The 24,630-nt window shown below is 35.8% G+C and overlaps 1 protein-coding gene and 1 long non-coding RNA gene across 5 annotated transcripts; one reads left to right on the top strand and one right to left on the bottom strand.

Annotated features, from left to right (window-relative positions):
* Positions 1 to 2,279: 2,279 nt before the first annotated feature.
* Positions 2,280 to 7,961, bottom strand: LOC124983205 (uncharacterized). Its single transcript, XR_007108375.1, has 3 exons — positions 7,830 to 7,961; positions 4,173 to 4,269; positions 2,280 to 2,589 (listed from the first exon to the last, which is right to left on the bottom strand). It is a non-coding gene; the product is annotated as an uncharacterized LOC124983205 (long non-coding RNA).
* Positions 7,557 to 23,937, top strand: Ido1 (indoleamine 2,3-dioxygenase 1). Of its 4 annotated transcripts, none has more exons than XM_047550255.1 (10): positions 7,557 to 7,684; positions 12,573 to 12,668; positions 12,786 to 12,905; positions 16,241 to 16,359; positions 17,538 to 17,552; positions 19,068 to 19,167; positions 19,576 to 19,693; positions 20,827 to 20,878; positions 21,410 to 21,417; positions 23,301 to 23,937. In XM_047550255.1, the coding sequence occupies exons 1-10, from the start codon at positions 7,586 to 7,588 to the stop codon at positions 23,654 to 23,656; spliced, it is 1,083 nt and encodes a 360-aa protein (XP_047406211.1). In that variant the 5' UTR covers positions 7,557 to 7,585; the 3' UTR covers positions 23,657 to 23,937. The 4 variants fall into 4 exon arrangements, with proteins under 4 accessions (XP_047406211.1, XP_047406209.1, XP_047406210.1 ...); XM_047550253.1 differs by having other exon boundaries at positions 21,410 to 21,558; XM_047550256.1 differs by lacking the exon at positions 7,557 to 7,684 and adding an exon at positions 7,725 to 7,770 and having other exon boundaries at positions 21,410 to 21,558.
* The last annotated feature ends 693 nt before the right edge of the window (positions 23,938 to 24,630 follow it).

Here is a 24,630-nt window from a genome sequence, read left to right as displayed (position 1 = left end):
GTTCAGTCAGACTTTAAACTTTCCATTCTCTTACCTCAGCCTCCTGAGTTGCTGGGATTAAAGGCCTGTGTAACATACACAGTTCTATTTGGCACCTTTTTCTCATCAATTTATTTTACCAATTACCTATTTATGGACATTTGGGTCATTTCCAGTGCAGACCTTACAGAAATAATGATACCATAAGTATTCTAATTAATACATATTATTAAATATTTGCATGTGTTTCTATTGGAAATACAAAAAGGCATGAAATTATTGCTGAAATTGCTCAAAGATAATGCTGCAGAACAAAACTATACAACTCAGAAACATTCAATGATTTATTTCTAGAGGTTGTGCAGTGGTTGGATGTGGTGACTGTAATGCCAACTACAGACCTGTGAGTCAGCCAGAGCAGCTTTCTGCCTAAGGTCTTATGTCAGGAGGGGTTCAGGGTTAGAGATATGGCAGCTTCCCATCTTCAGTTGCTCTCATGATGATAATAAAAATACAGAAGGGCACACTCAACTATAAAAGCGCATTTTAAAGCAGAGGCTACTATAGACTAGGGGGCATTGGGGAAGAGTATAGGGAAAGGTTGGTTAACGGGTGCAAAGTAACAGATGGCAGGATTAAGTTTCGATGTTCTATTTGCACAGTAGGGTAACTACAACTAACAATAACGTAAGGTGTATTTCAGAGAAGTTGCAAGACAGAATTTGAATGTTCTCATGTCAAAGAAAAGATAGATACTTAAGGTGATTACCTGATTTGATCATTATGGAATTTATACATACGTAGAAATATCATGTCATATACCCCCAAATATGTACATTCATGTGTCAACTGAAAGTAAAATAAAGTACAATGAAATAAAATAAGTTCTGATAATCTTTTCCTGTCAACTTTCCCCATCTCTCCCTCTAGGAATGATTAATAGGTACAAAGTTACAGTTAGATAAGAGTATGAAGTTCTGCATAGTAGGTTGACTGTAGATAACAGTTATTTAAGGTCAAAAAGCTAGAAAAAATCCGAATGTTTTCACCACGAAGGAATGATAAAAGTTTGAAAAGCTAGATATTTTTCACCTGATTTGAACATGCTACAATGAATACATCACACGGTACCCCATTAATATGAAAGTGTGTAATAGTTACATTTTATGTAACAGTTGAAATAAATTTTATTTTAAAAACACAATGAAATAGTAATGCAATGGTTATAATAGCATTCAAACAAATGAACAAACAAACAAACAAAACAGAAAGTAATGGAATTTTCCATGTCTGTGAAGTAATCATTGCTGGTGGGAATGTAAAATGGCATGAATACCATGGAAACTGTCTGGCAATGATTCTAAAAGGGAAACACTGAATTACCACATGACTCAGAAATTATACCTCTAACTTTATACTGAAGCAACTGTAGACAATGTTCAGTAAACAAACAAACAAACAAAAAAACTGTGTATGAATGTTCATAGTAGTACTATTCACAGTAGTGAAGTAGAAACAATCCAAGTGCCCATGAGCTGAATAAAGGGCAAAAACAATATGTCCATACAATAGAATGTTTTTCATGTATAATGAGAGAAAGTGCTGATACATGTTAAACCATGATTGATTCTCAAAAACATGCTAAGTGAAAAAAGCCAGACACAAAAGGCCACATATGGTATAACTCCATTTATAGGAAATGTCCAGGAAACTCAGATATTAAAAATATCATCAGGGGTGGAAGAAGGAAATGAGTAATGACTACCTCATTGAATGGGGTACATATTGCTTGTTTTATGGTGTGATGAAATGAAATTAGATGGTGTTGATTGGGTAACAATGAACTAAATGCAGTTGGGTTAGATACTTTAAGATGGCTAAAATGGTGAATTTAAAGTCATGAATTTTACCTCAGTAAAGAAAATAAATTTAAGAACAAACACAATAAGGTAACAACTATTAACATCTCATTAGTCAAAGCAATTTTCTGGAATCTCCTCTAGAGATTCTCTAAATGGCTTTGGCTTCTCAGAGAACTAGTATCCAGGATTTATTTTTCCATCAATCTTTTCACACAGTAAGAATTTCTCACAATGAGAATTCTAAGAACAAGTGTTCAAAAAACTAAAATGTGAGCTGTGAAACTTCTTACAATCTATCTTTGCAAGTGCTAAATATTATGTCTGCCATACTGTACTGAACAGAAAGTATTGAGAAAAACCTAGATTCAAGAGAGTGGGAAGCTAACTCCATTTTTTACCAGCTATTGTCCACTTGGCATCTCTCTTGAGTTGGTTCTACTTGCTGCCTAAAGCTGTCCTTGACAGATGTTCCACACTTCTGGCATCTTCCTGGGGTCTCCACTGCAGCTTTGGCTTTATTCTCACAACTTCATGTGCTCAGGGGTTGCCCACAGGAACTCCAGTGCTGTCACATATTACCTGATCTCCCATCATTACTTTTTAAAATTCCAGTGGAAGCATCCATGACCCTGTAATTCTTACCTTCTTCAAGTCTGCAAAACCAGTACCACATGGATGAAGTTGAGGTTTTCCACCAGTTGGAACAGTAGCTGAGCCCAGGTGGATCATTGTTGCAGTACCTGTGTGACTGAACACCATTAAACAAATCTTGGGGCAACAAATTTCTAGGTGTTTTTGTTTTTTGCCACTGTGACCAAAAAGAACAATTACAGAAGGAAAAGTTTAGTTTGGGGTTCATGGTTTCAGAGTTCTCAGAATGGGCAGCTCCATTTTCAGGGTCCCAGATAAGGCAGGATATCATAGCAGAAGGGCGTGCTGGAGAAAAGCAGCTCAGCTCAGGATGTGAGAACACTGAAGCAGGCAGATTGCTCTGCCCAAAGAGAACGAAATATAAACCTCAAAGGCACATCCCCAGGGATCGGCCTTCTTCAGCCATACCCTACTGCCTAAAGTTATCACCCAGTTAATCCCTGTCAGGGGATTAATGTACTGATTAAGTTAAGTCTTTCATAACCCAATCATTTCACCTCTAAAATTTTCTTGCATTACCTCACATATAAGTTCTTGGGGAAAACTTACTATCTAAACAACAACAAAATTTATTTTAAAAAATCAATTTTTTGAGACAGGTTCTTGCTATATTTCCCAGGTTGACTTTGAATTCTGAGGTTATGTGATCCTCCTGTCTTAGCTTCCTGAGTATCAGGGACTTTATATACATGTATCTTCCTAGTTAATTGAACTTTTTATGTTATAAAATAGTCCCCTTTATCTCTGTGATGATTAGTTTTATATCAGTCTGGTTAGGCTATGATACTCAGTAAATTAAACACTAAGTTTCTGTGGAGGAATTTTGTAGGTGTGGTTAGCACCTGCAATTAGCAGTCTTTAAGTAAAGAGTAAGTTCAATAATTTGGGTGGATCACATCCAAGCAGTTAAAAGCCTTTAAAAGCAAAACCTTAGATTTTCTTAAAGAAATTCTTTCTGCCTGTGAAATGTAACATAAGTGCCTACCCAGAGGTTTCTAACTTTTGAGTTGTCTTCCAGGTTTTGGACCTTCTAACCCTCACACTTATGTAAGCTAATTCCTTCAAGCTGTGTGTCTGTCTGTCTATATTCATCAAAAATTGAGTTCTGCTTCTCAGTAGAATCCTGACAGAATTTCTAATGATATTAATTGCTTCAAAGTTTAACTTACAGTTATGCCAGTTATTATTGTTAGTGTTTGTATAATGCATAGTTTTATTCTCTTATTTTTAAACTTTGTTATATTTTAGATCTTTTTATTTTGAATAGCATATACAGGTATTTTTTCAAAGTTCAATCTGATAATCTTCGAACTTTTTAATTAAAATGTTTTGTCTATTTACACGTAATTTATATATTGTGGACTTTCTTTTTTATCTAATCGTTTAGTCTCATTTTTTCTTTTTTAATGTGTTCTCAAATACTAATTAAGACTTATTTACTAACAAACTTTTCCCATTTATTGGCATGTTGCCTATCATCTTTTAATTTGGTAATACTGGAGATTAAAGCAAACATCTGCTAAGTTTCCAAAATTCTTATACATTTGTTCTCATTTCTCTTTCCAGAATATAGAATATTAGTTTCATCATACCCCTCCTCATGATATATTTAAACAACAATGTATATACATATATATGCAATATCTATCATTAGTCTATCACAAACACCACACTACTTACCATTGTTGGAATAATTGTTATTGTTTTATCATCATTCAGTCGACCAGATAATTGCCTTTTGTTTTTCATTTATTGCTACTCTATGAGATCATTTTCCCTGTGCAAAAACAAACAAAAAAATTTTCTTGAATGTGAGCTTGCTTATGATAAATTTTAAATTTTTATTTGCCTTAAAAGTTTTATTTTCTTGACATTTTTAATATTTTCAATGAATACATATTTCTTGGTGAACTTGTTGTTCCTGAGCATTTTTAAGGTATCATCACAGTGTCTGAAGGATTACTAGCTGCTTTAAGAATTTAGCTCTCATTCTTACTGTTGCTTTTTTAAAGGTCTTTGCTTTATATTTCCTAGAAATTTTAACATTGTAGAGGATTATGTCTTTGATTTTGAGCAGTGCCAGTCTAATGTGATAAGCTGTACTTTTCATTCCGTTTAACTCTGTTTGAGGTACAGAGTGTATTGTCTGTTTGGGACTTTGTGTCTTTCCTTGTGTTTAGAAACTGTCAACCCCTATTGCTGAAACTACTGCTTGCCCTATTCTCCCCTTTCCCTTCCACTAAGATTACATCTGTATTACATTTCCTCACTGCACCGTCTGTTTCTTTTTCTCTGTCTCTATTTGTGTATTTTCCATCATACTTTTCTCTGCAGGCTTTAATCTGTACTTTCTGCAATTTCATGAATTCTTTTTAAAATTATTATAATTGCAGAATATTAATTTGGTTTTTTGGTTATTTATTTTGTTCAGTCTGTTTGTTATTTTGCATTTGCTCTATAGTTTCTGCAGAATTTCCCAATCTTGTCTTCTTTTCACTTTTTGAATATATTATGTAAATTAATTTAAAAATCTGTTTTTTTTCTATTAAATAAATAAATAAATCCGTGTGTTTATTTTTTAGGGACTATTACATATCTATCAGAACAGCACCAATACTTTGATGTCTAAGATGATATTTTGTTCAGGCCACTAAAGGAACAGAAAATACTGAATCACTGTGCTTCCTCTTCAGTAACATCATGAAATTTTCCTACTAAGACAATTATGAAAGTCAAATTTGTCATTACATGCAAAGTTTTTAGAAAATTCCTGAGACTAGTAAGTGCTCTGGAAACTTTGGCTATTGTGATTTTGCACCAAAAATGGTATAAAACATAACCATATCAATATTAATGGTGAATGCTGATATTTCAATGAGTTATTTTATTCTTCTTGCATGCCCCAGATCACTTGAGTTTTTTTAACTGACAATTATTTTCATTTAAAAATGAAACCAAATTTTACAAATTAGCATAACATAATGGTAAGGAGAAAATTGGATGCATAATAGAGAATGCCATATTAAGAGGGAATAAATATGTATTTTGCACAGCTCTGGATAAAGTTCCTCTGCAGATAATAATACTGATGTCAAAGGATTCTGCCATGAAATAGAATAGCAGAGTTTTCATGTAGAAATGCACATCAGGCAATTAGAAATGTGTCTATATCTAAAGGGATAAATCAGGAAATGCAATCATTATAGAGAAAAAGAGCAACCAAGCAATCAAAACATGCACTATAACTAGGTAGACAGATTCAAGTAAAGGCTCAGATAGAGCTAGGAGGTCATGAAGCAAAATGCTGAGTTCTGGGTAAAGTGTTCTCTAATGTAATGACCTGGATACAGGTAAATCGCTAAAGAGGAAGATAAAGAATACGTGTGAGACCATAAAATTAATATGCTATTCCAAAGCCATGTGAAAGGGGTTTTCAACAATAATATCATAATGTGGTTAGAATGGACAAAACATCAAAACAATTGAAGACAGGATCACCTGAGAATAGAGTTTCAGAAATGTGAAAGGGGTAGATGATGGAGGATGGTAAAAAGGTAGGGGTAAAATTGGAGCAGTAAAATCTTATTGTTCCTACAAAGATGGGATAGGTTCAGTGAGATAACTAGAAGCAAAGTCAAAAAATGTTTTACCAAGACAAGCTTCTTTAAAAATCAATCATGAGATATATTTCCAAGTCAGAAAAATCCAAAACTCATTCCATGTTCAGACTCTCTCATAGACAAATGCAAGAAGGAAACAATCATAGGAATAATCACACATTTTCTAATTCTCAAGAATTCTTTAGCATCTTTGTCTTCCATGTAGATGTGACAAGTCTTAGTGATTTTTCCTTTCCTGCCCACACCCCACGCCCTGTGTTGGGTCAGGTTCTAAATCTATAAGTCTCACGAATGATTTATTTTACGGAAGTTTAATCACTGTGTTCTCTTTGCTTTTTCATTTTGGTTTCAATTTCAACTACCTTTGTAATAAAGTGAACATATTCTTGTAAAGCCCTATGCTTACAGAAAAGCTATAATGTAATAAAGAATATTTCGAGAGTTATTCTAGAATGTAGCCAAAACTATGTGAGTAAAATTTATTTCAAGGACTGATAAGCTGAATTGCAAACCCATATTCTCTGTTAATGTACCACATACTAACTTTTTTATTTTCTCTTTTTGGTCATCAAAAGGAATGACATGACTTCTTGCTTCAAAGCCTCTCAGTGAATATAGACTTGCATGCATCCTGAAAACCTTTACCAAATGTACCATAAAGTTTGTATTTTGAAAAACAGTTTCAAGGCATTTTATTCTTTGGTTCAACTTTTAACATGCTAAAAAGTCTCCAAATGTGCAGGACTGATGCCTCTTTATTCCCTGGTAAGCAGATATAGTACAGATGCAAGACAACTTCCCTACAAGTGAGTTATTACGAATGTGAAGAGGAGAGAACACTAGCAAAAGTTTACATAAGAAAAATGGGAAGGTGGAGAGCTACTATCTTTCAAATTCTTCATGTTCTTCTGTTTTTCTTTCTTACTTCAAAGCCATTGACAATAAACATTTTGGTGTTTCATACATTGTATTCCAGGGCTTCTGAAACAAGACACAGATATTTTTCAAAGATCCCCCTATAAAAATAAATGAAAGTCAATGGCTGGTATGACTAAATGATAACCTAGGGCTATAGCCATGTAAAATTCTTTGTTCGAATTGAAGATTTAAAAGTTTCCATAAAGGAGTTTTTTTTTTTTCTTGTCGCCTGTTCCCATAGTTCTAGTTATTCAATTGAGACTTTCCTTGCTTACCACATAGCAGTAGTAAATGATGTTCTTAATTGATAAAGCTCTGATACTGAATATAAACTTTCAGTTTCTTCATATGATGAACAAAGATGCTTTGTGGTTTTATTGTTTATGAAATTATAAATAAAAAAGTAGAAAATGAAACTATCCCAAAAGTGGAAGTCATTTCTTTCTGCTTACGTGATAAGCTGTAGTCACTGACTCTAACAATGACTATAAATAAAAAATAGATGTTCTGAAGCTCCTTAGAGGCTGAGGAGGATCAGTGGAGTAGACTTCAAGAATGGCACATGGTAAAATATCACTTATGGAAGAGTCTTGGAAAATCCTTGAAGAGTACCATATAGATGAAGATCTGGGCTTCGCTCTGCCAAATCCACTGGTAAGGAGGGCAGTGAAATAAGGGAAAATGTTTTTTTATTTTCAACACTTACCTGGACTCTGGGCTTCGCTCTGCCAAATCCACTGGTAAGAGAGGGCAGTGAAATAAGGGAAAATGTTTTTTTTTTTTTATTTTGAACACTTACCTGGACAAGCTAACTTCTACTGAACAACCGTGGTTCAGTAACTTTTACTAAACAAATGGATAAAGTAGTGTCAAAATTGGAGGCAGAGTTTAAATAACTGCGTCTCACTGATCTTCAATTTTTCCTCCTAGAAACTCAGTCATATTTGTGGTTCTTATTTACCTAATGCAGAAATGGAGAATGATGAAATAAATAACTTATGGAGGTATTTTAACTTTACAAAAGAACTGTACTATAGATGGTTTATTACAATTGTTTTTTCTGAGGGTATTCTGAAAAGACCAAAGTTATAAACATCCATGAATCAAGCAGAAGCCCCTTTCTCTAGTGATAATCTGCCAAACTGCTCAAACTATGTATTCTTGATTTGTTTTGGTTTATGAAAAGATACATCAAATAACTTTTGAGTTGAATTGATAATGCTTACTGTATACTAAGGGCAAGATGCAAATGAGAGTACGAACTACCTTAAAAATTATATTTTGCAAGTTTTACCTGTAAAGCACAAGGCATATGGAGAAAATGCGTGCTTAAAAACTACATGTCCCTAAATCTTATTCCAAAGAATGCCATGTACATCAATTTATCATTAATATTTTAATTATCACACACTTATAGACAGAGGGCAAGATAGTCATACAGAGGTGCGCAGTACTCACCTCTTTCACAAAGAAGCACCAGCATAACAAATAAAAGCTGCATTTTGAGGTGAGTGACTCTGAAACACAGCAAGATAGAGACAAGAACACTGCAAGACAGAGTCTTGGGAGAGTGGCATAGAGTACGGTATAAAGCTCACCGAAAAGTGCTACCCGGGTCAAGGAAAAGGGTTAAAGTTCCAGCAGAGCTCTGTGGACATCAGCAAAGGCAACCTTGCCATCAACACTGGCAACCTTAGCGACAGGAGGGACAAGCATAGAGCCCAGTTAGAGGGACTTTCTGGAGCGTGCGCGATAGCTTGGCTGCAGAGAAGGCACTTGAACTGTCCCCGGCACAAACCCCAGAACCCAGGATGCTGCAGGCGGATCCCACATTGAGGGCGGAGCTATGCTGCCTTTTCTGCTGCTCTCCAATCCGGTTAATTAGCCAAGCAGTGTGATAGGACCAAACCGCCTAGCGGTTCCAACCTCTGCCTAATCAGCTCAAGTTTCACAGTCAGTCCAGTTGCCCACGATCGTGCCCAGCGGCGGAGACAGCCGCAAGCCTCAGAAATAACCTGCCAAAGCAGCAGCCCTGCTGTACCCAGGGGCGCTGTCGCTGAACCGCCGCTCCAGGTGGCTGTGTTGGGGGCGGAGCTACACCGCGGTCCCTCTGACTGAGGCGCCGGGCGGGAGATCCTTCATCAGTTTAGGCAGTGAAATCAACTCCAGTCGCCTCCTTGATTTGGCCTCCTTCCAGGCTTCATGACCCGCAGCGGAGGACTTTCCCAGTCACCCAGGCCACTGTTGGGCCCCGCGGCGCGCCGCGGCCGCTGTGGAAACTCCACTATGCTATTTCCATCGCCACCACTTCCAAAGCCAGCGTGACCACAGGGCGGGCGCACCACACCTACGCTTGTGTGCAACTCACACACCTGGACCCCTTCCCCTCGTGGCTCATGAAGACCTCGGGGCGCTCAGACCCCCACCATTACCTACACTGCGCCCAAATACATTGATACAACTGAAGAATTTGAATTTTATGTTGTCTTGCTTTACAGTTTACTTACAGTATTAACTTAGTTTTGAAGTTTGAAGCTTCACTCGTGTTGATTAAAGTTAAGTTCTCAATTTGTCCTCAGTCATCGCAGGCCATTATCGATGACCTAAGGAGCACACCTTGAAACACCTGAATGAGGCATTAGGTCAGGGTGTGTGGGGAGTTGTTCAGGCATCTATTTGTGCCTCACTTCAGGATTTTGTTTGTATGTTTCCCTTTGAGTTTTGTTTGTTTGTTGTTTTGGGGGGTACCGGAAATTGAACGTAGGGGCGCTCAATCACTGAGCCACATCCCTACTCCACTTTTTAAATTTATTTAAAAATGGGGTCTCACTAAGTTGCTCAGGGCTTCGCTAAATTGCTGAGACTGGCTTTGAACTCATGATCCTCCTGCCTCACCTCCCGAGCAGCTGGGATTATAGGCATACGCCACTGAGCCCAGCTGTAAATTTCCCTTCTATATGTGATAAAAAAAAATATGATCAGATTCAGGAAAACACTTTTATTTGGATTTCATTTGTATATGTTGGATAAAATTCAAGCCTATAGTAGAACAAAAGAAGGCGATTAATAGTACCCTCTACCTATGGTTTTGTTTCCCAGGCTTCAGTTACCTGCAGTCAATCACAGCCTAAAAATGATGAATGGAAAATACCCATAAGTAAACAATTTATGAGCTTTAAACTGCTCACTGCTCTGAGGATCATAATGAAATTTCACACCACCCCACTCCATCACACCCAGGACATGAATCATCTCCTTGTTCAGTGTATTTATACTATAAACTCACCTGCCTGTTAGTAACTTAGTAGCGCCCAGGTTCTAAGATGGACTGTGGAAGTTTTGCAGTGTTTGTGCTCAAGCAATCCCTATTTTTCTTATTAATAACCCCAAAACACAAGAGTAGTGATGTTTCTTGACAATTTAGATATTCCAAAGATAAGCCCAATGTGTTTCTTGTAAGTGAAAAGGTGAAAGTTCTTGATTTAAAAAAGAAAAAAATTATTGTTGTTTGCTGAGCTCTTTGGTAAGAACAAATGTATCAGTGAATTTGTGAAGAAAATATTCAAGCTGGTTTTGTGGTCACACCTCAAACTGCAAAAGTTATGGTCAGAATGCATAGTAAGTGCTTAGTTAAAATGGAAAATATATTGAGTGTATCATAGGATGCGTGCATAGGAAAACACATAGTGGTTCAGCACTATTTGCAGTTTTAGGCATCAACTAGGAGTCCTGAAACATTTGCTCCAAGGATAAAAGATTTATTTTATATAGTTTCTTCTATATTTCCAGAAATATTCCAGTTCTTGACTCCCATAGCACAAGAAATAAAAACAAGAATCAACAACTGGAATAGATTCAAACTAAAAAGATTTCTCTCAGCAAAGGAAACTATCAGCAATGCGAAGAGAGAGCCTACAGAGTGGGAGAAAATCTTTGACACTCATACTTAGGATAGAGCACTAATTTCCAGAATATATAAAGAACTCAAAAAACTCTACACCAAGAATACAAATAATCCAATCAACAAATGGGCTAAGGAAATGAACAGACACTTCACAGAAGAAGATCTACAAGCCATCAACAGATATATGAAAAAATATTCAACATCTCTAGTAATAAGAGAAATGCAAATCAAAACTACCCTAAGATTCCATCTCACCCCAAGTAGAATGGCGATTATCAAGAACACAAGCAACAATAGGTGTTGGTGAGGATGTGGGGGAAAAAGGTACACTCATACATTGCTGGTGGGACTGCAAATTAGTGCAGCCACTCTGGAAAGCAGTGTGGAGATTCCTCAGAAAACTTGAAATGGAACAACCATTTGACCCAACTATCCCACTCCTTGGCCTATACCCAAAGGACTTAAAATCAGCATACTACAGAGATACAGCCACATCAATGTTCATTGCTGCTCAATTCACAATAGCCAGATTGTGGAACCAACCTAGATGCCCTTCAATTGATGAATGGATAAAGAAACTGTGGTATATATATACACTGGAATATTACTCAGCCATAAAGAATGATAAAATTATGGCATTTGCAGGCAAATAGATGAAATTGGAGAATATCATGCTAAGTGAGATAAGCCAATCTCAAAAATCAAAGGAGGAATGATCTCGCTGATAAGGGGATGAGGACATATAATGGGGGGTGGGAGGGGTTAGTGTTAGGGTTAGGGAGGGGGGCAAGAATGGATGAAGGAAGGACTGTATAGGGGGAAAAGAGGGGTGGGAGGGGTGGGGGGGAAGGGAAAAATAACAGAATGAATCAAACAACATTACCCTATGTAAATTTATGATTACACAAATGGTATGCCTTTACTCCATGTACAGAGAAACAACATGTATCCCATTTATTTACAAGAAAAAAAAGAAAAAAAAAGAGATATAGTATTAAAAACACATTAGAATCCTTGCTGTCATATATTGAGACATAAAATGAGTATCAATTCTGAAAGTTGGAGATGTTTATGTCTGAATTATAATTGTGTGTGTGTCACGAGTTATGAAAACTGAGGCTAGGTTCTTTTTATTATGGCATAGAGATGACTTCCTAGGCAATTACAAGAATTAAATACATATGAAATTAGTGAGCAGAATGCTTAATGCACTAGTGAGATAAAACATCTCATTTTTCTTCTGTTCAAAGAACTTAAAATCTAGCTGACATGGAAAAAATATAAAGCAGAGGATTATTTAAGAACATGAAAAGGTATAATCCACAGAATTTATAATGGAAAAGACTGATGGTGAATGGTGGTATACTAAGGAAGGTTTTAGAGGAGTTGTTGAATTGAATTTTGGAAAAGATGCAGATGAAAGTACTTGAAGAGAGAAGAAGAAGTGGAAAACAGAGGAGAGCTTGAGCCCTGTTTGTCAGGTGGCAAAGCACAGGCTGGTGTTTTCAGAGAAGTGTGTATTCGTTGGGGCAGTGCTGCACAAAATGTACTTAGAAGCAAGGGAAGCCATCCACAGGAAACCAATACTATTTTACAGTAACTTCCACTAGCAAATCAAAGTCCTATTTTTCTTTCAAGGAGGAGCTACCTTGTGATTATGATGCCTGGATTTTCATTGCTAAAAATCTTCCTGAACTGATTGAGAATGGCCAACTTCGAGAAGAAGTTGAGAAGGTTTGGAATATGTATTACATTTGTCTTCTTGTATGGCTGCTTAACATTTTTAACTTGATTTCAAAGCCTAAAAACACCATCAAGAGTGAATTGGGTTGTCTCTCCATTTGTTCTCAGATACCAATGCTCAGCATTGATGATCTCCAAGGACATAAGTCACAGAGACTTGCACACTTGGTTCTAGGGTACATTACCATGGCATACGTGTGGGATCGAGGTGATGGAGACGTCCGAAAGGTATGGAATTTTTCTGATATTTCATATGCTACATGCATGAAAATGAAATCTAATTTGTATTTAATGTAAACAATCCTGGGCCTTGGATTACAGCGCAATACCAGAGCATTTGCCTATTATCATGGATGAGGCCCTGAGTTTGATCACCTGCACCACAAATAAAGGAAAAAAAAAAAAAGAAAGAAAACAAATTTTCAAAAAATATTATGACTGTATTTTTAAAGTTAGGATAAGAGAACAAAAGGTAAAGAAAACAACAATTTACTGATTTAGCATATCAACTGTTATCTTCATAGTTGTATTTCTTGTATAACACTGTTGCTCCATTCTGTTTATACACATATGCATCTTACTTCTTTAATTATATTGCAAACACTTTTTAGTTATTACACAATTATCATAATCATTTGAAATAATCCTACAATTGTTCGAGTTCCTGAACTTTTGTTTACTTATTAAATCTTCTATTGATAACTATTTTACTTTTCAAAAATATTTCATTATTAAAAGCAACACTACAATGAATATCTTTGAATGACTCTTCATAGTTAATGCAAAAGTGCTTACATCTGTCAACATAGAAGAATATGTTGGTTTCATTCTACTCTCATCAACATTAAATAATCTTACTTTAAAAGTGTCATCTTATATATATACTTATAGATGTGCATTCATGTGTCAGTCATGGTCTTATTATTAATATAAAAGTAGCAGCAATGAGCCCATAGTCATTATAAATTAGGTTTATTTTTATTCTGAGCCCAATCAAAAGATATTTCCAGTTATTCTTCCTTGGGATTGGTGTAGGACAGAAGAAAAGAGGAATTCAAATAATGTGCACAAACTACCTTCCTCTGTTCATTATCTGTTCTGTAATGCTACTAAAATCCTTGTCTTCCATCTCTTGTAGTGGTCCTAGATTAAGCGAATAAAACCGCAGGTGGTTTAATTAAATCTGAATTTCAAATATGCAATTATTTAGTGTATGTGTGTGTCCTGCAAAATGCAAATTTGTTGGGCATCCTGTATTTTATTTGGCAACCATAATCTTATCAAACCAATACCTGAACTTTAAATCACTGAAGGATAAAACAGATTCAAAAAGCACCTCCTATTATTTAGTGAGCACTTTCATTTTTTTAACAAAGCTAACTGTTGTTTTATCCAGTTATTTTTCTTATCACACTTTGCTTAAAGACAGATGACCACATACAGTCCACCTATGTCATGAGTCATTATTGACACAATAGACAGAAGTAGTTGTTCTGCATAATCCTGGGAATAACTTATACTTCATGCTAATCATCAAACTACCATATCCAGATTGGGCTGGTGCCAGTCTAAGACTGATTTTAGTCTTATAATCTAACTTAAAATTTCTTTAAGTGAATGATCTCACTAGATTTACTAGAAATATGTGCATCTGCACTGAAATTCAGTCTAGGTTAGACACCCTGAACAGAGTCCAGAGGACTTAAATAGTAGTTGGTATCATCACTAAGTGTGCAGGAGACTTGGAAAACAGGGCAAGAAGAAAAACACTTGCCAAGAATGTGGAGACAAGAAGGTATATAGCATAATCGAAAAATAATGAATGTATCATACTGTAAATCAGAATTAGAAAAGATGAAAGTATATTTTTAATTTATCATGGTTTCATATACTCTATCATTCTGAAAATGATCTTAGGAGGTAGTACTACAAAACAAATACCAAAAAAGTCTTAGCGAGGAAGTTATAAAGAAGAAAAAGTTAATGAACAAAACGTAAATCAACATAAGGCACATTTCGCTTGAGAATTGGCAAGAGAAGTTATCATGTGAGTTTCATAGTAGCTGCATCTGGAATAAAAATGTATTTGAGCATTTCATTTCCTTTACCCAGATCAGTTCAAGTTAATTATTCAACTAAACTTCCCCCCTTATACTCCTTGATCATTTTCTGAATCAGAGGAAGACAAAATTTATTTCCTTTTGAAAAGTGTAGTTTGTCAGCCCAAATGTTTCACTCTCTAGAAGCACAAGCTCTGTAATATAAAGTATACATCTCATTGTGATTTGATGACCGATGATTCTGTCCTAACATTTGGTTCTTTTGGTTAAAGCCCTCAGAAGACATTTTAAGCTAATGGAGAGTGACCTGGGTTATAACTTCCATGATTTTCACAAAACTGTGGCATAGGACTTATCACACCATCTCTACCACTGAAGTGCCACCGTCCACTACCCCAGGCTGGCCATAATCCCTGCTCTTCCCCTCCTTAGATACACAAACATACCAGTCACAAGCTGCTGATGACAATGACTAATCCAATTACTACATGGGACAGTACACGTCTAAGCCAGGTAATGGTTAGATGATGAAGTCAGGCCAATAAAGGATAAAATGTTAGCTTCATGGCTACGGAAACTATTGGAGAATTTGGCCTGGAAAGGAGGAAGCAGTGGATAGCTGGAAGAGCTCTCAGAATCAGATTGACTACTTACCCACCTAGTTAGGCAGCATTAATGATTGCAGAATCATCCTGTGTGAGCAGAAGCCTTTTATTCCGTGGCTGATTGCAGAACAGACTTTTATAAGTAGCAAGTTCAGAAAATGAAGAGTTGAGGAAGAAAAAGGGGTTAAGCTGTGTTTTCATTTCCCAACTCAGCAATTCGACAAGCCTCTATACCTCCTCTAAGGAACAGTGAATGAAAGAGTTTAGCCATGAGTGCAATCTCAGCTTGTATAGTTACTTCCACAGTGAAATACAAAGCCAGGGTAAAAGAGCTCTTTTCTTCCAGTCTTAAAAACTTACTAAGCACCAATGTCTTTCTATGGTAAATCTTTCAGGAAAAAAAAAAAAATCATCCTGGAGAATTTTCTTCTGCATTGAGCTTCAAGAGTAGCAAACTGTTTACACTTCTATTATGTCATATCCAAAGGTCTCAATTACAAAGACTTTGAGTTTCTTTGATGTAATCAATTTTATACTTTTATTGCTGGTGAATAGTGTCGTGTCTTGCATAGAAAAATTGCTTAACAAGTATTCAGGGCTAAATGGATGAGCAAAGGAAGGAAAATAGCTCCCAAAACCACTGGGAAGTAAAAGACACAGGCTTCATTCCCTTGACATTCTTCCTCCATATAGCCAAATTATGCCCACCCAAATTCAAAATATGAATGTTTAACAATTACCAGAGTTAAGTTATGAAATGTGGAAGAGAAAAAATATTCCATGTATTTGGTTTCAAAATGCCATTATGCAAAAAAATAGTCAAGGTTTGGTATCCTTGGAAGCAGCAGAAAAAGAAAGATAATTCAATTATTTGAACTAAATATTGTGTTTTAATTAGGTCTTGCCAAGCAATATTGCTATTCCTTACTGCAAACTCTCTGAGAAGCTGGGGCTGCCTCCTATTCTGGTTTATGCAGATTGTGTCCTGGCAAACTGGAAGAAAAAGGATCCCAGTGGGTATGTAAACTGTGATTATAACAGATGAATTGGAATGCATGTTATTTAAATCAAAACATAGTTACATTTTGGTTTAACTTTTGACAGTACAGTTCCTCTGATATTGTCTGTTGTTTCTTGGACTCTGTGTCTGAAATTACAAATGTACATATGTGAGAGTGGTGTGTAGTTAACATACAGTAAAATACACAGAGATCCTAAATGTTCAATTTGAATTTGTCTTTTGTATACATATATACATGTAACCACCATCCTAAACAAGCTGCAAGCTGTGGAGTACTTCTGTGATCTTGAAAAATTTCTTTGTGTCTCTTTCTATTCCATTTCTTTCTCTGTTCCAGGCAAATAAATTGTAATTTGTCTTATCAAAAATTAGTTTTTTATTGCATTTTCATATCAATGAAACCATAGAATACATACACATAAATATATATACATATATATACATACTCTTTTGTGCCTGACTTCCTTTGAGTCACGTTTTTGAGATTCTACAACTCCATTTTTAATTAATTTATTTATCTATTTTTAACACATGATGATTAATACACAATAGTGAAATTCATTGTACAATATGCTACATGCACGTAACACACTTTGATCAATCTAATTCCCCAGTACATTCCTTTCCCTCCATTCATTTCTCCTCCTGATTCCTTTATTATAATGATCTCCCTTCTATTATTATTATTATTATTATTATTATTATTATTTGAATTAATTTTTAAGTAGTAAGTTTCATTTAAGAGTTTTCAGCTGAAAGGCAGCAGTGACTGTCTTTCAGAAAAACCTGCACAGGATTGAGGCCACTCCAATTCCTTATTGATGGGATTTGCTCCAACAAAGAGCTGGAGTATTATGGCCATTTATGTATACCAGGAAGGAGTGTTCTGCAGGTGGCTGAACAAAATGAAAGGATTTGATCTAGAAAATATCTTAACTGTAGCAATGAGTTTTGACTATGTGTGTTCCTTTCATATTTGTTAAATTTGTTCCATAAGTTAAATATTTGCAATGTGATCTTAAAAATACAAAATAAAAACAGTTTTTCTTTTTTACCCATATCTTACCTCTGATAGATCAATAGTATTCAATTTGATAATAATAGCTCAAAACCATTAGATTTCTTTTCTTTCTGTCTTCCACTTGACCCATGGCTTCTGCACGGACTCAACCAGGCCTATGACCTATGAGTAAGTATTCTAAGAATTATTTTTTTATTCAAAGTGAATGTAGATTCATCAACATATTACAAATATATATTTAAATAGTTGGTTGAATCCAGGCAAAACTAATTTAGGTTATTATTAAAAAAGCAAATAATCCCATTCCTTAATTATATCTATGACTTTAGTATGACTATGTCTACTTGATTTTATAGGTAGAGACACATACAAGAATACAATGTGCATATGAATGTATGTAATTAAATATGCCTAAATACAAAAGAACATACATCTATGTATCTGGGACCTAATGACCTCTGTGGTCAGAACTAGTTAATAATGTCAGTAAGTAGTGATACACAAACCTGTTTTCGTTTGCTTGTTTTTGCTTTTTATCAGTCCTTACTACTTTTAACCTATGTACTCAACATAGCCAAGAGCTGAAGAAACTAAGGTGTAAGCCTTTCCTAGTGAAGCTAGACTAATAGAAAGGAAAGGCAATGTATGAAAATTGTATAACGTTTTATGATTAAGAGAAGGACAAGAAGATAAACTGCTAGAAGCTGTACTCGATTATCTAATAATATAAAATATTTAAAGAGAAGAATCCCTGAGGCAACTTATTTGAATTGAATCCAGAAGATAGACAAGATAGCAGTGTGTATAGCAGAAGAAATAGCAAGTGTGAAGGCCTTGAACTGACAAAACTCTTGGTGCATTATCAATGCTGAAAGCTAGTTGGTGTCACTACCAACAATGATAAAGATAACAGTATGAGAAAAGGATTAAGAAATAAATTTAGCTTGCTGAGGGTCATACAGCAAATAAGCTGCAGGGGTGGTCTGGCTTCGAAAAACAGAATTCTAACTATCACAGAACTCATAGATATACAGATACTGAAACCATTTTTGTATCAATGCCAAGACATGAATAGAAAAGAAAAATAGGGTCTAACCAAGTTATTTGAATTTCTTGGACAATTCCTTTGTAGCAGATAAGCCACTGAGAAATTGAGTCAGGTTCACAGATAAAAATATTAATATATTTATTTAAACAAAAGACTACCCTCAAACTCTACCTCACAGATTTTTCTATAAACCTTGAATATCTATATCTATTTATTTAATAGAATAGTAGAAACAGACGTATTTGGGGACTTTCTACTTCTAATTCTAGAACATAATTCCAAATCCAGTGTAATTTTACTTATTATTTATTATTAATCATATGATTTTAGACAATGTGCCTAATATAGCTGATGGATGTGTGTGTGTGTGTGTGTGTGTGTGTGTGTGTGTGTGTTGAGTTGTTGATTAAACCCAGGGTCTTGCACATGGTAGGTAAGTTTCCTACCACTGAGCCCTTATAGCTGACTCAATATTCTCAAATATGTTGAAGAGATTGTAAAACTGCCATATCTCTCTCACAGAACTTATTTTGAAAATAAAATAGGACAAATAACATGTTTGCAAACTATAAGTTATGCTAAAATATCCTGTGATTTTTGCTAAATTTCTTGCCTACCTTAACTGATTTTCTTAGAAACATGGACATTTTGTTCTCATTTCCTGGTGGAGACTGCAGTAAAGGATTCTTCCTGGTTTCTCTCTTGGTGGAAATAGCAGCTTCTCCTGCAATCAAAGTATGTCCACTCACTCTTGGAATTTTTAAGTCAATTCATATGAGAGTAATTCTTTAGTAACAAACTATAGTAGCGTGAATTGACTTTGTGTTGCTTAAATACAGTATCAGATCATTTAATTGGGGGTAATGGATTATCTTATATAAAAATTACTTTATTTACTTTTGTGTATCACCTAAAATATAAATTAGGAGCCACACGTTTAGAATAAAATTTTTAAATCTTGTAAGCAATATAAAATCTCAATGTGATTTGTCACTAATACATAATAACATAAATCCAGTGATTTTGACTTTTAGAAAAAGAAATGAAAACACAAATTTAATTTGTGGGTAAGATGAGGGAATTTTATTTCAATGTTTAGTGATAGGACATCTTACATGTTTGTCTTTTATTTTTATTTTCAAGGCAATTCCTATTATACTCAGTGCTATGAAACGGCAGGACCAGGATTCTTTGCAAAAGGCACTTCTTGATGTAGTTTTTTCTCTGAAAGAAGCCCTAACAGTGTTTCAGGAAATTCATGGCAAGTATTGTACACATTACAACATTCTAAGCTAACAGATATTTCTTATTGTCTGAAGGGTTGAATCATTTAGGAAATGGAAGCAAAAACAACCGTGAGTTTGGTTTCACTTGCTATATTTATCTCATTAAATGATTATACTTTCCATGTGGTAGGTTTTATGATCTCCATTTTACAGATAAGGAAGTATAAATTCAAAGAGATAAAACACTTAAGGATATACAAGCAGTAAATAGTAAAGCTAGAATTTCAAGCCATATCTATTTAATTCCAAAGAGTTCCTTGCCTGCTACTAATAATCATGAAGAAATTTACTAAATGGGAAGGCAATTGTAAATTCTGAAAAAACTTAACTTCTGTTTCATAAGAGCTCTTTGCTAATTCTGCTTCTTCACAAGTTCACTAAGAAGCAACAGAGAAAAACCATTGAGCTCAAACGTTGTTGCAAAATTAACAGTTAGAAAAGCTACAAAAAAACAAAAAAGGGCATAAGCAAAGGTTTGCAAAAGGGTGTCTGCCCTACCAGGTAAAGGACTTAACAAATATATGAGTATTTATCACTGGACTTGGAATTACTGCTGATTGCCTCTTGGCAAAGGAGACAAATCTTCAGATCAAATGTTTGTTAAGTTTTTGGGAGGGAGACCTAAGGATGTAGTACCTGGGGTTAATGGGTTTTTATGTTGGTTTGTTTTGCTTAAATTTCTGATCCACTCACTCTCCTGGGGTCCTCATGCATGTTAAGCAAGTGCTGTACCACTGAATATCCCCAGCCTGGGTTTGTTTCTTGCAAGCAGTTTATCTGTGTGTCAGTAAGAACATAAAGTCATGCTAAAGAAATGTTGACTGTTTAACTGGCCTGCAGGTATAGAGTAGGGGGGGTAGGTATCTCCTCACACAACAATGTAGCAGTCTGACAGTAGACCCCATTCAGTGGACATGGGTGATGACCTGGCACCTCCAAAATTGGTACTAGAGTGAGGAGGGCTTGTCCACAAGGGCTTTGTTCTGCACAGACTGACCTGGTCCCTTTCCTGTAGCATGTGATGAAATCCTGTGAATTGTTTACAATACCTTGAACTCCCTGTATACCTCTGATGTTTCTTAATTAAACATATTTCATCTTTTTACAGAATATGTGGACCCCAAACTATTTTTCAATGTTCTTCGCATATATTTGTCTGGGTATGTAGTCTTATGCTTGAATTTGTTTTCTTTTAACTAATATAAAAAATATACCAAATACTTATTAATGGATACAATGCCTTTATTTTATTTATGTGTTTATGTGGTGCTGCAGATGCCTCACACATGGTAGGCAAGCCCTCTATCACTTATTGATGGTTCCCCACTACTCATGGGTGTAGATAACAATTAATATTCTAAAATGTATTTTGTAGAGAAAGAATAGACAGTACTCTCTGTTATTCCTGGTCCAGGATTGCCCTGAAAGGGTAATGGGGAAATTAGTCTTTTTAAGTAGAGTTGATGGATCTGGCTAGTGCAAAGGTAAATTTCCCTGCTGGGAGTATTTATACCAGATTTTCTCAGTGTAGCATTGTTTATTATTCTCATGCATGAAAATGAGGGAGAGATTTGGATGAAGAAAGATAAAATCTATCTTGTCACCTATTACCTCTAGTGCAAGATTTTTAAATCAGAAAATTGGCAATTAATCCAAAGAATGATTTTTTTTTTCTTTTCTTCCTGGTCTAGCTGGAAAGGTAACCCCCAGCTGTCAGAGGGTTTGCTGTATGAGGGGGTCTGGGACACCCCCAAAAAATTTGCAGGGGGCAGTGCTGCCCAAAGCAGCATATTTCAGAGTCTTGATATCCTTCTGGGCATAGAGCAGATTGCTGGTGGAGGTAAGTGGAAAATGGCAAATAATAATCATCTCTTGCAATAGTACAACTGTATCTTAATATTTATAAAGCTTCTTCTCTTTGGCATCTCATCTGAGTTTACCTGATGCTTTCAGGAGGATCCAAAAGTAAGGATTACATGACCATCATCCCATTTCACAGAGGAAGAAGCAAAAACTTAAAAGAGGATAAGTGACAGGCTTCTTGTTAACCAGCTAGAAAGTGACAGAGCCAAAACTCAGATTCAAGTTCGTCCTTCTCGAAATCTTGATTTGAATATGTAACTAGAGGTTGATTGACTCTGGGGGAACCAGAGTCACATATTCTTAAAATATAGGATGAGATTCAGAAAGAAAGTCACCTACAAATGAAACCCAACTGTGAGCAGAAGTTGGGGAAATGGAGACTGAGGAGTGACAGCAGAGGCCTGGCATAGCTTGTGTCCAGCCATCCTATGGGCCCAGCAGCCCAAGCAAGCTTGCGCAGGAGTTTAATGATGGGCTACATTCTTCAGGAGCATTAACACACACCTGTCATCTCAGCTGTTGGGGAGGCTGAGGCAGGAGGATTCTGAGTTCAAAGCTTTAGCACTTTAGCAAGACCTTATATCAAAATAAAATAAAATGAAAAGGGCTGGAAATGTAACTCAGTGGTAGAGCATTTTTCTAGCATGTATGAGGCATCACATACCAAAAAAAAAAAAAAAAGAAGAAGGAATATAGAAAGAAAGAAAGATGAGCCACATTTCTTTTTATTTCTTCTTGGGGCTTTGAGGAAGGAGAAAAGAAAATCTTCTTCCCATTTATCTGTTTTCTTGAGCTACTATTTTATAAACTATAAAAAAATAAAGCATTGGGTTAGGTGAAAATATGTTTTGTTCTTAATTTAGTCCTGTCTAAACACGATCCCTTAAACTCTTTTAAACTCAATGTCATGATCTAACTACTGTAGATTATTTATACCCTGTCTATAACATGAACCTCTTGGAAGACTCAAATACAGTAGGTGTTTTAGTCAGTTATTTCGCTGCTGTGACTAGAAGAATCTGACCAGCACAATTGTAGAAAAGAAGAGGTTTATTTGAGGGCTTACCATCCATAGAAGGTCGACTTCATTCCTTGGGGCTTCAGGTGATGCTGAACATATGGCAGGAGAGAGTGGCAGAGGGAAGCAACTCACATCACAGTGAACAGGAAGGAGAAGAGAGAGAAGAGAGAGAGGAGAGAGAGAGAAAGAGAGGAGACAAAGAGAGACTCCAATCTCCAGATACAAAATATGTACCCCACAGCCACGCCCCAATTTCCACCTCTTCCAGTCACACCCTACCACTACAATTAATCCCATTAGGGATTAATTCACTGATTGGGTTTAGACTCTTACAACCCAATCATTTCTCCTCTGAACCTTCCTACATTGTCTCACATGTAGGGACATGTCTTTTGCGGGACACCTCAGATCCAAACCATAGCAGGAGAAAAATCAGAAAGAAAACTCATATGAAAATTCTTAGTATGAAAGATAAGTTTTGCTTATTCTGTTTTTGGAATTGACTATAATTTTCAGTAGTTATCATGGCTAGCTCGTAGCAGCCTAATAATAGTGTATCCTTCAAACTGGGTGGTCTTAACCTCAGAGCCTCCTGCTGTAGTTTCCAATACCACTTGCTCTGACCTCACTTGGCCTTCTCCTCTGACTGGGGAAGGCATTGGCCTCCCTGTTACCTTGTCTTTATCTTGTTCCTTTAGGATCTGCTGCTGAGTTCCTCCAGGAAATGAGAACATACATGCCACCAGCACATCAGAACTTTCTTCGCTTCTTAGAGTCAGGTCCATCAGTCCGTGAGTTCATTGTTTCAAAAGGTGGTGCTGGCTTGCAGGAAACTTTTAATCAGTGTGTAGAAGCTCTGGTTTCCCTGAGGAACTACCATTTGCAAATAGTAACGAAGTACATTCTGATTCCCGCAAGCCAGAAACCCAGGGAAAATGACACCGCAGAGGAGACAACAGGACAAGAAAGCAGAGGAACTGGAGGCACTGATCTCATGAATTTCCTAAAGACTGTAAGAAATACAACTAAGAAATCCTTTTTGAAGGATCGCTGATGTAACCCCAGCAAGGATAAATTTCAATGAAGCACAGAATTTCACATATATTATTGCTACTGCTCATTGAATCAGACCCATGCCTTAATGATAGGTAATAATTTACTAATGATACACCATAAAAAATTTCAAAATAACTTTTTCTTCTATCTATGGAGTCCATGTAAGAAAATCACAAGACGATTGCACAAGAATTCTAAAAATAATACTAGAAATATTATAGCCTGTATTTATCAATGTAATATAATGATGAAATTCAATAAAAAGAAAATCATGTAAGATCTAATAAATCTTGCTTCATTTTTTAAAAATGAATCTTTTAAAAAATTTTTTTAGTTGTAGGTGAGACACCTTTATTTTTATTTATTTTTATGTATGCTGAGGATTGAACCCAGTGACTCACAGGTGCTGGGCGAGTGCTCTATTGCTGAGCCTATCCCCAACTCCTCTTGCTTCATTTTTATCTAGCATTAAATATTCCTCCAGATGAGATCTACCCCACACTATTATCCCATCAGCAGGGCCAGTGTGTTCTGATGCTTTCAAAATGCTAACATTATGCTTTTTTCAGAATCACTTCTTTATTTGTATTGCTATTGTACACTAAGCTTCAGGATGCCAGAAACACTGTAATATTCATTGGACCTGTGTTTCCTCAGCTCTTAGTAGATGCTAAGCAAATCACTATTGAATGAATGAATGTACAAATACATCTATCAGGACTAACAAGAGGTTACCTTTGAAATACAGTTTCTTCCTGAGTTATTGAGCACTAACACTCTAGTATGAGTTCACTTAATGGAATTCTAGAAAGATAGGAATGGAGAGGAACTTAAAAATCATCTAAACCAATCTCTGCATTTTAAAGAGGACCAAATTAAGGCTCAGAAGGGTGAAGGAACTTACTTAAGCTAACAGTTGATATAAATAGGAAGAAATTTTGAGTTTTCAATGTCTCATCTTTTTTTTTTTTT

This window comes from Sciurus carolinensis, chromosome 4 (genome assembly GCF_902686445.1).
Source record: "Sciurus carolinensis chromosome 4, mSciCar1.2, whole genome shotgun sequence".
Taxonomy (NCBI): Eukaryota; Metazoa; Chordata; class Mammalia; order Rodentia; family Sciuridae; genus Sciurus; species Sciurus carolinensis.
This window is presented reverse-complemented; position numbering and strand designations above follow the sequence as displayed.